Raw genomic sequence first — 16988 nt, forward strand, 5'->3', positions numbered from 1 at the left:
TATTTTTAAAATGGTAATTGTGATTTATTTAATTTTTTTGTTTATTAAATCTAGGTTTGCATTTATTTAATGATCATTTAAAATAAAAAAATATATGTTTCTAAATATTGTTTGGTCAAATGTTTTGTTAATCAAATTGTGGTTTTATTTATTTCTTTATTTTTTTATTTAGTTTGTTTTTTTACAATACAGAACAAAAATTTTACAAAAAAAATCATGCTATCATATATCATTACATACTTGCACATATATCAATATGCATAATTATGTATATATACACCACATAAACTTGCATGTAAAAAAGAAAAACACATAAGATTGCTATATCTCTTCCAATTACCATTCACTTAAATGGGGATGTCTTTATATTCTCTATATATCAACCATTTTCCTCAACCCGTCCTGAAAATATCCGTTTTCATTCTCAACCTAAATGTCAGTTTTTCCATTACATGAATTTCTTCAATTATCTCAAACCACTGCTTACGTTTTAACGTTAAGTCTTTAAACCAGTTCCTTGTTATAGTCTTTTTGCAACAAATAAATAAAAAATATTGCATGGTTAACATGTACAAGTTAAAAATCATTTTTAAAGTGATCTATTTATCCTGCTGTGTGTTTAGATAACGAGTACACGGTTGACGACACGTGTTTAATCCTGCTTCTGAAAGGCCTGTGTCTAAAGAACCAAGGCCAGATGCAGGCGGCAGAGGACTGTTTTAACCAGGTTTACATCAGGTTAGTCCTTCTCTCTTTAGGAAATGTTTCTTCGTCCCCGGGTCGGTGTCTGAGATGTCCTTTGTGTCTTTAACAGTGAAAAGAAGCTGAAGTTTGATCATTACCTTGTTCCTAATGCTCTGCTGGAGATGAGTCTCCTGTTTATAGACACGGGGAGGAAAGAACAAGCCATTAAACTACTGCAGAAAGCGAAGTAAGTTCAATCTAGAACACACAAATGAGGTCAAGATACACTTTTACTGGTTTATTGTCACTTATTTGTTTGTCTAAAGTGACACAATGATGCTTTCCAGTCTTTTACACTGCAAAAAATGCAAGCTTGATTTGACTTTAACATGTTTCTAGTCCAAATATCTAAAAATGCTTAAATCTTAAAGAAGAGTAGCAAAACAACATTCAAATGCATATACAGTGCTCAGCATAATTGAGTACAGCCCATTTAGAAAATTAATATTTGTATCCATTTCTCAGTGAGTATGGGTAATATATTTTGGTGCATTCGAACGAAACAGATTTATTAAACAGATATATCTATTAAAATAATATTTTAGTCACCAAACATCTTTAGAAATGGAAAGATAATACATTTAAATTCATGCAAAATATTGCAGAATTTCCTTCGGGCGCTCCGGTTTCCCCCACAGTCTAAAGACATGCGCTACATGTGAACTGGGTAAGCTAAATTGTCTGTGGCAATCCCAGAATAATAAAGGAACTAAGCCGAAAAGAAAATGAATGAATGAGTGAGTGAATATTGCAGAAAAAATTACACACTACAACATTTCAGCAAAATTGTATATATTTTTGTTTCTCCAGATTTTTGCTATTTTTGGAAATTTTATTTAATATTTTTCTAACATATGAATTTGGGCTACTAATTTTTGAACCATTATAAGTTATTTTGTAGATAAGCTCCAGATTTGGCTTCAGTGTGGACTAATCTAATGTATTTGCACAAATATAATATTGTAAAGCTATCTATAGAAAATAATCATTTAAATGAGATTTGTGGGGGGTGTACTTATATATAGTGAGCACTGTAAAAAGTCTGCCTTCCTTACTTTAGTCATCCTCGTTTTCCAACAAAACCCCCCTTCCACCCTGACTCCTTCCTAATACAATTGCAGGGGAGTTCTTGAGACCTACCTGAGCTCAGACTCCACTCTCCCCTCCTGTCTAAATGGAGAGAGCCCTAGGCTCGTGGATCTTCAGAGCTCAGGGATCTCTCCCGGTACAGCATGCCAAATACGCTTTTACTTAATCAAGCATCAGCTAAGTGTGAATTCTTTAAATGACATTTTAGCCCTTAAAATGTCTTGAACACAATAGTTCAGTATATTTATTTTATAATTTTAACCAAATCTTAATTTTTAACACCAATCCAATCAGGACAACAGCGCCAGTGCGCTCACCACTCCACCATATAGGTGGAGTGGAGAGACAGTGATAGAGCCAATACGGTGGATGGGATGATTGGGGAGCCATGATGTGTCAGGGCCAATGGAGGGAATTTGGCCAGGACATCGGGGTTAGATCCCTACTCTTTACAAGAAGTGCCATGGGATTTTTAATAACCACAGAGAATCAGGACCTCAGTTTAACATCTCATCCGAAAGACGGCGACCACTGACAGTATGGTGTCCCCTTCCCTATACTAAGGCATTAGGACCCACACAGACCACAGGTTGAGCTCCACTTCCAACAGCAACCTAGTTTTCCTATGTGGTCTCCCATCCAGGCCCTGCTTACCTTCAGTGAGCAACCAGTCTTGGGCTGCAGAGTGATATGGCTGTGGGTTAATCATCTTCCTTACAATAACATGTTTAAAAATTCTCTGTGCATTTATAGACCATGTATTGTGAGGACACTGACCTGGTTAGACTGTTGTGCATACATTTAGTTTATTACATATATATTTTTCACATTTTTAAAAGAAAAGTTGTTGAAAATTAGTATGTATACAACTAGGGTTTGCTTGTTTTGACACATTTAAAATATGTGGCTAAGAAATAACTAATTAGAATTTTTTTTGATAGGTCAAGTAAAAAAAAACATGAGCAAAAAATCCAAAAGTCGAGGTCACACTGGACTTTTTGCCCTATAGATTTCTAGTCATATGCATGCGAATGCGACAGCCCAGAAACGCAAGCTCTTGTGAAACATTTTAAGAGTGCACACTTAGCTGATGATTGATAGTAAAGCGTGTTTGACATGCTGTCCCGGGAGAGAGCCCTGAGCTCAGAATATCCTTGAGCCCTGGGCTCCTGTATTTTGCTTGCATTTGAAGGGCGAGAGGCGAGTCTGAGCTCAGTTAGGTCTCGAGAACTCCCTTGCTTGTAAACGTGTTAAGAATAGCTATGAGATACAGTTGACTATAAGAGTTTCTCTATGATATCACTTTTGGATTAGTGACTTTACTTATATTGTATGTCTTTAGACAGTGGGAGGAAACCGGGGAAAACCCACGCAAGCACAGGGAAAACATGCAGACTCCGCACAGAAATGCCGACCTGGCCTGGCAAGGGCTTGAACCAGTGGTGTTCTTGCTGTGAGGCAACAGTCATAACCACTGGGCCGCCGTGCCACTCTAACAGGAGAAAGGGGAGGAGTAGGGGTGGAAGGGGGGATTCTTCAAGACAAAGTGAAGTGAAAAACTCTGGTTATTTATAGTGAGTTAGTATTCGTCTGATTGGCTGATATGTGTAGCTGATGCGAGGTCAGCCTTGATCAATCATAAGCATGTGATCCTCTCGAAATTAGTTTATAAAGAAAGCGCACTTCGTATTTCACTGCATTGCAAATTTCAAGCATGGTGAACTCTGACCTGCGAAGTCGCGCTACGTGACTGTGAGACAAATTGAAGATCAAAACATGACCTCTCTGGCCAGAAATGTAGAATATGAGCAATCGCTCGCTTTTTTAAAATGTCTAATCATCTTGTTCATTCCTGTCCCTTTTTACAGCATCGTACTACAGAATTTCGCAAAGGCAAACTCTAGTATGACCGCGGCATTAGTGTTTAGCCCTGTTAAAGTCTGAAACTTCACTCATAATGGTCTCAAAAGGATCTTAATGTTCCCAAGAATATATATTTTGAGAAAATGAAAGTGTTTTCCAACCATCAATGCATGTAAACCTAATGTAGAAGACTAAATTAGGAAGCCTTTAAACTAGGATAATTGGTGCACTATACGGAAGTTGCTAATCTATAACATTCTCCATGTCTCTTCTGTCAGGAATAACTACAAAGAGTACTCAATGGAGTCTCGCACACAGTTCAGGGTCCACGCAGCTCTGACCAAACTCAAGGCTGACGTCAGCGACCAAGAGGAAATTACAGCATTGTGAGGAAAGTTAATATCGTCACTCCTCTGAGGACACGTATGGTCACTTTATGGGGAGAATTTAACACCAACGCCACTGGGTTGTTTTTATCCAGTGGTGCTGCCAACAGTAAACCTCTATTACACTTCAGATAATGTTAGGACTATAGGAGAGTGTTTCACAACCACGTTCCTGGAGGACCACCGGCACTGCATGTTTTGGATGTCTCTATTGTCTGTCACACCCATTACAGGTCTTTCAGTCTCTGCTGATGTAAATGTGCAGAGCTGGTGTTCCTCCATGAACGTGGTTGAGAAACACAGCTATAAGAGATGCTAAAAACAGCTTATTTTTTGCCAAATCGGTAATTTTAGTCAGATAGTAAATAAATAGTGAGCAGACTAGATGGATGGATATTCCAAATGTAAACCAGGGGTCAAGCTCCTGTGTTAAAATGTACATGGGAGCATTAGAAATCAAATTAATATATTTTTTCCCCCTTCAATTTTGTCAAGTTCTGTACAGGTGTAATGGGGAAATGACTGACAGTGTTTACAAAGCAATTAGACAAACCATTTTACACTAAGTTCTGTTGATTAAAACATGTTGATTATTGCAAGGCCGAGCTTGGGATTGGATATTTTTATTATTGATTATTATATCGTTTTCTTGGAAGGAAATCAAGAGCTTTTATAATAATCAAATAGTTCAGTGGTTATGTAACATTGTATTAGCAGTTAATATTTAAATCAAACTATTGATGTTAAAATAGTTTTCGGAATGTGTAATTTATGACTATTTTTATAGAGAATTAAGTCAATCAATGCAATAATTGAGCAATAAATATGGGTTACTGTATAAATAAATCAGTTTTCCATGACAGATTACTTTCATCTGCTTTTTCTTTTTTTTTTTTGAGTAAGCTTAAATGTCTCTTGACTGAAAACTCACTTATTCAACAATTTTTAGAGTGGTAAAAGATTTTTCTGCTAACCAGTGCTGCATTTATGTGATAAAAAAAGCTGTAAAATTGATTTGTTTTCTATTTGAATGCATTTTAAAAGAAAAGCGAACTTCAGCATCTTGCGTGTCAAACGATCTTTCTAGTGTCATTCTAATATGGGGATTTGTAGCACATTTATTATCAAACTTTATTAAAGGTGCAGTAAGTAAGTTTTTGACTCTTCTAAAGTATAAAAAGACCTTAATATGTTTGCAGATTTTTAAGGAACATGCTGAGTAAACATTCTTGTTTATCTGAAAAAGAATGCTGAAGTCAGATATTCTGCTTTGAAATTGAAAATGTGCTTTAAGTGTCGGAATGCTGTCTTTGTTTTGGTCATTTAACCTGCCCAATGCCAGTTTAGCCAATTATATTTCAGCAGCTTATTTCTTTCATTCAGTCAGGAAGGCTCTCAAAGCATGCATGCTTGACCGAAATGAGAACTCCGGTGGACAGTAGCAGACTCCGAAATGAGAGGCAGATTCAGAGTTCCACATGAGGTGGTTATTAATTAGCAAATAATATAAGTATTACAAACAAACATTAGGTGAGCAGGTTACATTGTAACTCCATGTCCCATCAACATGCTATGTGATGAGATTTGCAGTGATAAGCCATTGGGCTGTTTTCACCAGACGAAACATGACAGAAATTTAAATATTCAATTCAATTCACCCTTTTTTGTATAGCACTTATACAATGTTGATTGTGTCAAAGCAGCTTCACATAAAAGATCATAGTAAATTGAAATAGTGTAGTTCAGTTTTCAGAGTTTAAGTTCAGTTCAGTTTAGTGCGGTTTAAAAATCACTACTGAGAGTCCAAATATTGAAGAGCAAATCCAGCGATGCACAGCTCTATAGATCCCGAACCATGCAAGCCAGTGACTATAGCGGCGAGGAAAAAACTTCACCAATTGGCGAAAGTGAAGAAAAAAAACCTTGAGAGAACCAGGCTCTGATGGGTACGACCATTTCTCCACTGGCCAAACGTTTTGTACAGAGCTGCAGTCTAAGCACCGGGCAATTCAGAAGCACAGAATAGTGCATTCACTGCATTCCATACAAATGGAAAGGTTTATAATCTAATTAATACATATTAAACCTCTTTTAACATTATTAAATGTCCATGACAAATCACTGATATGTGTTGGCTTGCACTGAAGTTCCATTTCAAATGGTTTCTTTTATTTTCAAGATCTGAGGTGAACTATCTGCTGCTGCTTTCAGTATATGACAACAAATATCATGGCATTCAAACTCAAATTATAAGCATTTAACACAGAATGACAGTGTTAGGCTCGACAGTGAGGCACACTCCTTTTGGTGTCATCAGTCAGGCAACCTGCGCTTCCATGTTTTGAACCAGGGGTGCAATACCTAGTCCAAAGGGTGCAATACCTAGTCATGGGGGTCAAACCTCCCCGCCCCCCTTCCAGTCACAACCAAGTACTGGGAAACACCCATACACTCTCGCATTCACACACACACACTCTTGCACTAAGGCCAATTTAGTTTATTCAATTCACCTATAGTGCATGCCTTTTTATTGTGGGGGAAACCCACACGAACAAGGGGGGAGTACATCCCGACTGCATCTCTGTGAGTTGGCATTTAAACCAGCGACCTTCTTGCTGTGAGATGACTGTGCTAATCACTGAGCCACCAAAATACATTGTATGGATCAAAATGATATTTTTAAATGCCAAATCATCAGAATATTACATATATATATATATATATATATATATATATATATATATATATATATATATATATATATATATATATTTTTTTTTTTTTTTTTTATATATTAGTAATGTGCATTGTTGTCCACTTAATTTGCATAACTTAAACTATTTTCTCTCTTTTTTTGAACCCTACTTCATCATAACAAACAATACATTAATGAAAAGCTTATTTATTCGGCTTTCAGGTTATATATAAATCTAGTAGATCAATAATATAATAACACTAATACTAAAATGGTTAAGGCGTTTTAGAATGACCAAAACAACATTTCATATGTGTTAGTGTGCTCAGCCTGCTGGTTTGTCCATTCACACATATTTTCGTCATCTTATATCTCTTATAACAAACCTTTTTTTAATGCACAAACTGTAAATTGTTCAGTAAAAGTGTTTCTATCGTAGTTTATGCACATCTTTTATATCGAATAAAAGTTTATCCTACTCAGTTGTGTATGGACGCATCATTAATTATAAAATCGTAAAGGAAAACGGAACGTACTCGTAATTTTAATATAAATATATAATATAATTCTATCTTATTTGGGGTTTTTTTCCAGATAGGATAAAAGCAATTTTTAATTTTTTAAAAAACATTAAGGTCAAAATTATTAGCCCCTTTAAGCTATATTTTATTTCGACAGTCTACAGAACAAACCATCGTTATACAATAACTTGCCTAATTAACCTAGTTAAGCCTTTAAATGTCACTTTAAGCTGTATAGAAGTGTCTTGAAAAATATCTAGTCAAATATTATTTACTGTCATCATGGCAAAGATTAAATAAATCAGTTATTATAAATGAGTTAATAAAACTATTATGTTTAGAAATGTGCTGGAAAAATCTTCTCTCTTCAATCTTCTCTACAGTTCAACTGTATATACTATTTAAGTTTAAGTTAAATTAATTTAAGTATTATATCAGCCAGGGCTGTTGTTCCAGTGACTTTATTAATTACATGAAACATACTGGGATAGTTACAATGATACAAAAAAAAGCTATTTTACAAAACAGTAGCACCATATAAAAGTCCTGGTTATTGGCTGGAATCAGCTGTGGGTGTGATCGAGGCCTGCTCCTCCTCTCTTTTCTGGCGTTTCAGAAGCTTCCTTTGCTTCTTCTCTGCTTTCTCGATTTCAGCCACCATCTCTTTGAACTTTACGCTGCGAGGATCCACAGCGAAACCAAAGCGCTCCCTCGCCACGGCCAGCAGTCGCTCCTGCTTCTGCTTCTCCTCGTTTGCCTTCTGCTTGGCCTCCCTCTTCTGCTTTTTCCAGTCGGCGATCAGCTTGGGCATTTTGGCCATGCTTTCAGCGATCGTCTTTTCTCTGTGTGGAAGTAAAGCATGTGAAACTAAACATTTGTGATCCTCCATTAGTTTCACACTTATTCCTTTACACATCAGTTTTCTTCTGAAAAGATACTAAATCATTAAAAAAGTGTAACAGTGATTTAGTGGCCTGCCTTAAAGCTAAAGTGCTATATAAGTGCAACATTACAAACTGTTAATTAAAGCAAAAGTCTTGCATTGCTCAAGTGTTGCTCAAAAATTAATTAATTTTCCGTCGGCTTAGTCCCTTATTTATTAGGGGTCACCACAGTGGAATGAACCGCCAACTATTCCAGCATATGTTTTACGCAGCAAATGCCCTTCCAGTCACAACCAAGTACTAAGAAACACCCATACACTCTCGCATTCACACAGACTCATGCACTAAGGCCAATTTAGTTTATTCAATTCACCTATAGCGCATGTCTTTTGACTGTGGGGGAAACCCACACGAACAAGGGGAGTACATGCAAACTCACAGAAATGCAGTCGGGATTTAAACCAGCGACCTTCTTGCTGTGAGGTGACAGAGCTAATCACTGAGCCACCAAAATACATTGTATGGGTCAAAATGGTATTTTTAAATGCCAAATCATCAGAATATTACATAAAGATCATGTTCCATGAAGATATTTGATAAGTTTCCTATACCTTAAATTTATAAAAAATATATAATTAGACATTGTATATGTGTGTATATATATATATATTTTTTTTTATTATTATTAGTAGTAATGTGCATTGTTATCCACTTAATTTGCATAACTTAAACTATTTTCTCCCTTTTTTGAACCCTAGTTGTATCATAACAAACAATACATTAATAAAAGGCGTATTTATTCGGCTTTCAGGTTATATATAAATCTCAATTTCCAAACACTCACACTTATGACTGGTTTTGTTGGGTCACATGTATTTTTTTTTTTTATATCTACTTGAAATGACTTACTTTTCTATCCTTCTCTTGTTTACATTTTGTTTGTCTCCAATGCAAAATACACACGCAAAACAAAACAATAAACATCCTGGAGGGCCGCAGCTCTGCACAGTTTAGTTCCAACCCTGCTTCAACACACTTACCTGTAGGTTTCAAACAAGCCTGAAGGACTCAATTAGTTTGATCAGGCGTGTTAAATTAGGGTTAAAACTAAACTGTGCAGAGCTGCAGCCCTCCAGGAACTGGATTTGACACTTGTGCTCCAAGCTGTTGTAAATTACTTTAGATCAGGGGCGCCCAAACTCAGTCCTGGAGGGCCGGTGTTCTGTATAGTTTAGCTCTAACTCAACACACAAGCTGCCGGGAAGTTTCTAGTATACCTAGATAGAGCTCAAATTGAAGCTCAAATATGCAGGACACCGGCCCTCCAGGATCAAGTTTGGGCAAACCTGCTCTTGAATTGAGGTAAAGTTGGTTTTATAATCAGACATTCGTTCAGTGACAACTTGTGACACGCTCCCTATATTGTTTACCATGGTATTTTGAATATTCTGTCTGAAATCTAATGTAAGCATGACTTCAAAACAGCATTAGCACTTTTTTTTTACTTTAAACAATGTTGTACTTTGATAGCCATTGGCTGATAATATGATTTCCCTATTTAGAATTTGCAAAGAATACTTTTCTGAAATTTTGTTGAGGAAGTCTGAATGTGCGAATATAAAACCAACTTTACCTCAATTGCTCTAGTCTAGATACATATACCTGTGTAACGGTTGCTTGACAACATCCTAACAAACACACAAAGTTGCCTCGACGTAACAATCTTCCTACAACGTTGTACCAACTTCGTAAAAAGGTTGAGAATCTACGCTGTTGCCGATGGTTGTCACAATGCTGTCATGATGTTGTCATTTAAACGGCCGCTGCTTTAGGTTGTGCTTAGGCTGTATGGATGACCACTGTACAACATTTACTCGTTATCAATGAATCAGTTTAAATTTCAACAGAACGTTCGACATCTCATTCAACAACGACCGAGGAGACGTGAGTATCGCTTTATTTCTTCTTGCAAAATTAGCCATCAGTGGTCATTTGTGTAGTCCGGTTGTGTCAAGCTCTGATCTGTCCTCTTGTTTACTGCCTATTCTGACATGTGGCTGCTGTGGATCCATCTCTGAACTAGATTCTCTGTTGGATTTCTTTCTCTGACTGCTTTCTCCGTACCAACAATTACGTCTTGTCGTCGTCGGCGCTCCCCGGTCTGCTGTATTCTCCAGTCCAGAGCTTCAATGTAGTGTCTGCATTTTAATATATTTATTTATTTATATTTTAATGCTTTGTTTACGTTTCTTGTTTGTTTACCTTCTCAATTGAAATTTTAATTTAGCCTACCTTTTGAGTTTAATTATGTATAGTTAATTATGTAATATAATCTAAACTTTATTTTATACAGTTTTCTTATCATTAGAAGTGTACGAATGTATTAGATGTTGTGAAATGTATAATAAAAAAGTTTTATTATATTAATTTGTGGAATTTTACACTTCAAAGTGTACACACGCAGTTGATAAATTAAAAAGGAAAAAAGACTAAACAATATTTATAATTATTTCTGCTTATCCTGTGTTCTAGGCAGTATAGATAAACAGACAGAAAAAAAGGCACTAATACATTAGTAAGAACGTCTCATGGTTGCTGAATGTCACAGGACAACGTTGCTACAGCCCTCTCACGTCTTTCATTTCGACGTTGTAACAATTTAGCGAGCACGTAAGTGGCGACGTTGCCTTTGAAAAAAATGCAACGTTGTACAGACATCGCTACAACGTAAATGTGTTAGTTGGGATTCTGCTAATGCGCAAAATAAGCGGTTTAATTTGCTTCGTTTTTTATGTAAAACCTCGCTTCACATCGTAAACAAAGTCTTTAAGCTGACATAAACTACTTTATTATTATTTTAATACTGTATTAATATACGGGTTTCCCCCTGCGAGATACGTTAACGAGACGCGCGAACCGTTAAAGTTGTTTTGACGACGCCACTACTGGCGTCCTAACGGTCAAAAGCTATTACTTTAAGTAATTTTTCACTTAATAGGTTTCGAAAATCTATGAAAATTGTGTTTCAACCCTCATTAAGCATTGAAAATATAATTTCTGAGGCGTTTGGAGTTTGGTAGCCCATATTTCGTTGTATGACATCTCGGACATCCGAAACACAAGGGCGTGTAGCAGCGCAAAGGTAAGTCACCAGTTACCGTTTTCATTTAGGTGTGAATCGTTCTGGTTAATAAATGTGTATATTCAGTTTACATTAGTTGTTGACAGCAAACATCAGCCCCTTTCACACACATACTGTACCAGAAAAAATACGAAACGTCATTGGTTGTGTGAACTGCGCATATTTTAACATACAGGTAAAGTCGCTCCGGCAGTTTTACGAATATTGGTATTATGTGTATTGAACTATTAATTGTGCAATGATAGTAAGGTTCCCTTCACCTCTGTATGCGCCTCTTCTCCTTCTCCATCTGCCTCTCCGCGATGTTTTGCAGCATCTGCTCCAGCGGAGGGTGCCACTCTCTCTCCTCGGCCGTCAGCTCCTCCAGCCGGGCCGCGGAGGGCCACAGTTTGGCCGGGTTCACTCCAGACGCGCGTCCGTAGCGGCCGAACAGCCTGCGCTCAAACTTCTCCGTCTTCTGCCATTCTGGCGTCCTCTCGCTCTCCTTATCCGGTATATAAGGATCCTTTATATTCAGCCGGAGGGGTCTGGGGTTGTAGTTCGCGATTTGAAGGACTGCAGCTGGAAGAAGTGAGTTTAATTTTGTAAAGCTGAAGGATAGGGCTGTCCTCCTGCTCAGCAAGGAGGCCGCCATGTTTGATGACACGCCAGTGACCTCCACGACATGTAGGCGCGTAGTGCCGACGTCATGACGCCCTCTGCTGGCGTATACGACGTATACCAGTGTGAAAAACTTCATTCAAGTGTTTACAGCTTATCCTCTATAATGAAAATGTGGATTCAGTACTGTACATAAAAACAAAGGCATAACTAAAAATCAAAGCTTGTACATCATAGAGAATAATATTAAGAACATTTTACAGTTGACTTGATTTCTTTATCTTAAATGGTGTCAGAGTTGGCCAACTTTACCTTGGTCCTGTACCGATTATATTAGCCTGACGGTACGTTACTAGCGCAGAGGCTGTCAGTCAACTAACTTCACTGAGGTAAGTTATGACATTGAATTTATGTCAAAAGTTAGTAGCTCATAAACATTATTTTAGAAAAGACCAGCAAGAACATGGCAGATGATCTGTAGGTGTTATCTAGAACGCTAGTTAAACCCTGTTCCTAACTTCAACCTCACCTCAACCTCATAAATCTTGTTTTTCCATGGATGCCTGTACTCACACTGCCTGAAAGAGCTACAACTCTTACCACTCTATTTAATTGAATGAATTTAGGTCCTTTTTAACTCTCAGTGACTTGTTGTTAAAGAAAGATGTATATAAACAGTAAGTAAACCGGTTCACAGGCTCCGCCATTGCTGTTTTGAAATTAGCCGCGAATGCATTTGGACCCGAACATGGCTAGAACATCAGATTATTCAATGAAATAAATACAGTAGAAGTCAGAATTATTAGCCCCCCTGTTTATTGTTTTCCCCATTTTCTGTTTTACGGGGAGAAGATTTTTTCAACACATTTCTAAACATAATAGTTTTGTTCATTTAGATTTAGAATAGATTTATTTTATCTTTGCCATGATGACAGTAAATAATATTTTACTAGATATTTTTCAAGACACTTTTATACAGCTTAAATTGACATTTAAAGGCTTAACTAGGGTAAATAGGTTAACTAGGCAGGTTATGGTTATTAGGCAAGTTATTGTATAATGATGGTTTGTTTTGTAGACTATCAAGAAAATATATAGCTTAAGGAGCTAATAAGTTTGACCTTAAATTTAAAACTGCTTTTATTCTAGCTGAAATAATACAAATAAGACTTTCTCCAGAAGAAAAAATATTATCAGACATACTGTGAAAATTTCCTTGCTCTGTTTAACATCATTTGGGAAATATTTAATTAAAATTCAAAGGGAGCGAATAATTCAGACTTCAAATGTATATCAAAAGTCATATCTGGGGTGTTTAAAAAATAAATGCATTGTTAGCTTATTGTTGGCATTATTATTTTCATTATTATTTCTGTTTTGTAGTAAGTACTGGAAAGTAATCATGTATAATTTATTTCAAAAAAATAAATTTCTCTGTTTCGTTTTACTGTACAAAAATACTAATGGTGAATAATTCAATTTTATTTTTATATTTATGTTTTAATAATAGCACCAATTATACGCACTATGACAATACAGGATCTTAAATAATAAACTATTTTTATATTTATTTATTTTATATTCATTCATTCATTTATTTTCTTTTCGTCTTAGTCCCTTTATTAATCTGGGGTCGCCACAGCAGAATGAACCGGCAATTTATCCAGCAAATGTTTAACGCAGCGGATGAACTTTCAGCTGCAACCCATCGCTGGGAAACATCCATGCACTCTCATTTACACACACTACAGACCATTTCGATTACCCAATTCACCTGTAGCGCATGTTTTTGGACTTGTGGGGGAAACCAGAACACATGGAGGAAACCCACGCAAACACAGGGAGAACATGCAAACTCCACACAGAAATCCCACCTTGCTGCCCTTTATTTTATATATTTAAAACATTAGTTTTTTTCTACATTATGTTAGTTTTAAAATATCTGCATTAAATGTGAAAAGTTCTAAGCATGCAAACTTGTATATAAACATCACGCCAAAATTAATATTTGTATATCTTTGATTATATTTTCTATCATTAAAATGCTTACTTTATACAATAATTACTTTTGTTTTAAATATTATAAATTAAAATGGATTACACTTGAAATATAAATTTCTGTTATTGAAAATAATTCATATCCTAAAATAATAAAACCATAAAGGTAATAATTATTGTCATTATTATTAGTGCTTGGTACATACAATAAAATTATTAATTTTGTTTTAAATATTATAAATTAAAGTAGTTTAAATTTGGATGTTTAAAATATGAGTTGCTATTATTTAAAATGAGTTATTATTCTATAATAATAAAACATCATTATTATTGTCCTTATTACCAGTAGTAGTAGTGCAATACATAAATACAGTTAAATGGGGGCAAAATCAGAGTTGCCTTAATTTTTCTCCCCTTTTTTGTTGTCAGAGCTAATCACTCATCTGCCTGTTGGTTTTCTGCTTCAGCGTTTGTGTCATTGTTATGGGTCTGATCAGTCCGCTCTCTTTCTCCACCCTCGCTCCTCCCTGATCATTTTGGTGTGATGTTTAATCATCACCTCAGGGGGGCTTTAACAATGCTATTTCAGTCCTCTGAGGTTTTGTGTGTCCTGAATGCTGGACCCTTGAATCTTTTCCGGTAGTTTAACAGCACAGTGGGATCCCATTGTTGGAAATAAAGGTCTTTAATGGATGTGGTCCTGCTGGTATTGTATATCCCAGACTCTGCACTACAGCAGAGAAACAAAAATCTTCAGCTTCAAGTCACCTTGTGTTTAACCACATATGAATATTATTATAATTTAATTAACAACTTTAAATGAAAGAAAGTATAATCGAACATGTAAAATTTAGAATTAACATGATGTTCAAATATACAGTTGAAGTTACAATTATTAGCCCCCCTGAATTATTAGCCCCCGTTTATTTTTTCCCCCCAATTTCTGTTTAATGGAGAAGATTTTTTCAACACGTTTCTAAACATAATAGTTTTAATAACTCATTTCTATTAACATTCACATAGACTCTATTGTGAAGAAAGCCCAGCAGAGACTGTACTTCCTTCGTCAACTGAGGAAGTTCAACCTGCCACAGGAGCTGCTCGTACAGTTCTACTCAGCTGTCATCCAGTCCATCCTTTGCACTTCAATCACTGTCTGGTTCGGCTCAGCTGCCAAAACCGACCTCCATAAACTAAAGTGAATAGTCCAGACTGCTGAACGAATCACTGGCACTACCCATAAGCATTTGTACACAGCATCTTATAACCTGTATATTTATAACAAATCTGTACATACAATTCAACATTCAGATCTTTTTGACTAACTGCATCTCTGTTTAATGTTTATCATCTTTTTTTTTCATATTTATTTTGTGTTGTCACTTGTCACTTATGAACACTGGAAGCTTCTGTAGCCAGAACAAATTCCTTGTTTGTGTGAAGCACACTTGGCAATAAAACTGATTCTGATTCTGATTTATCCAATCTGATTTATTTTATCTTTGCCATGATGACAGTAAATAATATTTGACTAGATATTTTTCAAGACACTTCTATACAGCTTAAAGTGACATTTAAAGGCTTACCTAGGTTAATTAGGTTAACTAGGCAGGTTATGGTAATTAGGCAAGTTATTGTATAATGATGGTTTGTTCTGTAGACTATCAAGAAAATATATAGCTTAAAGGGGCTAATAACATTGACCTTAAATGATGTTTAAAAAATTAAAAACTGCTTTAATTCTAGCCGAAATAAAACAAATAAGACTTTCTCCAGAAGAAAAAATATTATCAGACATACTGTGAAAATTTCCAATTTAACCATCATTTGGAAAATATTTTAAAAAGAAAAACAAAACTCAAAGGGGGCTAATAAATCTGACTTCAACTGTATATAGTTTAATATATAGTAGAAACTTTTTACATTTACAGAAATTTTAAAATCCAGATTTTAGAATAATAAACATTTTTTTATGTTTCAATTTGAGTTTTGAGTTTGACCAATTTCTTAATTATATAAATCACTATTTTATTGGGGGAGGGGGGGTTGTTTTTTTTTTACATTTGTGCATGGTAAAAATCATGGTTGCCTTAAATTTTAATAATTTTTTTTGCGGTTTTTCACCTTTATATGGAAAAGACAGTAGAGATTGCAGACAGGAAAGTATTGGGAGCAGAGAGAGGGTAAGGGTCGGCAAAAGACCTCGAGCCAGGAATCGAACTCGGGTCACCATGAGCACCATGGTGCTATATGTCGGCGCACTTAACCACTAGGCTATTGGCGCCGACTGCCTCAAATGTTTAAGCTGAATCAAATTAACCTTATGAGTCCATTGAACTTACATTATGTTAAACTGACTTAAAACAGCTTGCGTAACTTATTAAATTAAGTTAGAACATGATTAACTTAGTTTTATGAGTTACAATGACCAAAACATATGCTGTCAGGACTAACTGATCACATAATGTTTTTTACAGTGTGCTGACCTTTGTACCTGCACTGTAAAATCATATGATTATTAAAAGATGACAACCTTATGTTTTTGTTGCCTTAGCTTATTAAAATCTCTTAGAAACTTATAAAAACATGTTTCAACAGTGTCCAATTGTAATCCAGTGTAATTAGCAGTTTATCTATTTTGTAAGTCACTCTTTTCAGTTTACAGTGCCTCCGGAAAGTATTCATAGCGCTTCACCTTTTCCAAATTTCCATGTTACAGTCTTATTCCATAATGGATTAAATTAATTTATTTCCTCAAAATTCTACACACAATACCCCATAATGACAATGTGAAAAAAGAGTTTTTGAAAGTGTTGCAAATTTCTTAAAAATAAAAAACCTGAACCATTGACCATACAGTAATTATAGTGACTGCAGGCCTATAATGATGCTGCCTGAGAAAACACATCATATATACGCATATACTGTGTAGCTGAAGCTCATGCCAGCACCTGATTTTTTCAGATGCTCATGTCTTTAAAGCTTCAGTTGGCAGCGATCAGCGGTGTCGCGCATGGCACACTGCGGAGCCTCTCGAACCCTCAACCCCCCGCCATGGGAACTTCT

At 35.9% G+C, this 16988-nt stretch overlaps 2 protein-coding genes across 4 annotated transcripts in view; one reads left to right on the plus strand and one right to left on the minus strand.

Moving 5' to 3' along the window:
* Positions 1 to 4949, plus strand: part of zgc:158403 (tetratricopeptide repeat protein 39A) — a 52910-nt gene extending 47961 nt beyond the window's left edge. For all 3 annotated transcript variants that reach the window (XM_056453176.1, XM_056453175.1, XM_056453177.1), the window contains 3 exons: positions 624 to 738; positions 815 to 931; positions 3975 to 4949. In XM_056453176.1, the coding sequence (XP_056309151.1) occupies positions 624 to 738; positions 815 to 931; positions 3975 to 4086 (344 nt within the window). In that variant the 3' untranslated portion in view covers positions 4087 to 4949. The remainder of the gene's footprint in view (positions 1 to 623; positions 739 to 814; positions 932 to 3974) is intronic.
* A 2794-nt stretch (positions 4950 to 7743) lies between these two features.
* On the minus strand, positions 7744 to 12014 carry gadd45gip1 (growth arrest and DNA-damage-inducible, gamma interacting protein 1). Its single transcript, XM_056453184.1, is given in 3 exon segments — positions 7744 to 8140; positions 11585 to 11987; positions 11990 to 12014. Coding segments are annotated over 3 exon segments (720 nt in total). The 3' UTR covers positions 7744 to 7848.
* Between the last annotated feature and the right edge of the window lie 4974 nt (positions 12015 to 16988).

The sequence above is a fragment of the Danio aesculapii genome, chromosome 3 (assembly GCF_903798145.1).
Source record: "Danio aesculapii chromosome 3, fDanAes4.1, whole genome shotgun sequence".
Lineage (NCBI taxonomy): Eukaryota > Metazoa > Chordata > Actinopteri > Cypriniformes > Danionidae > Danio > Danio aesculapii.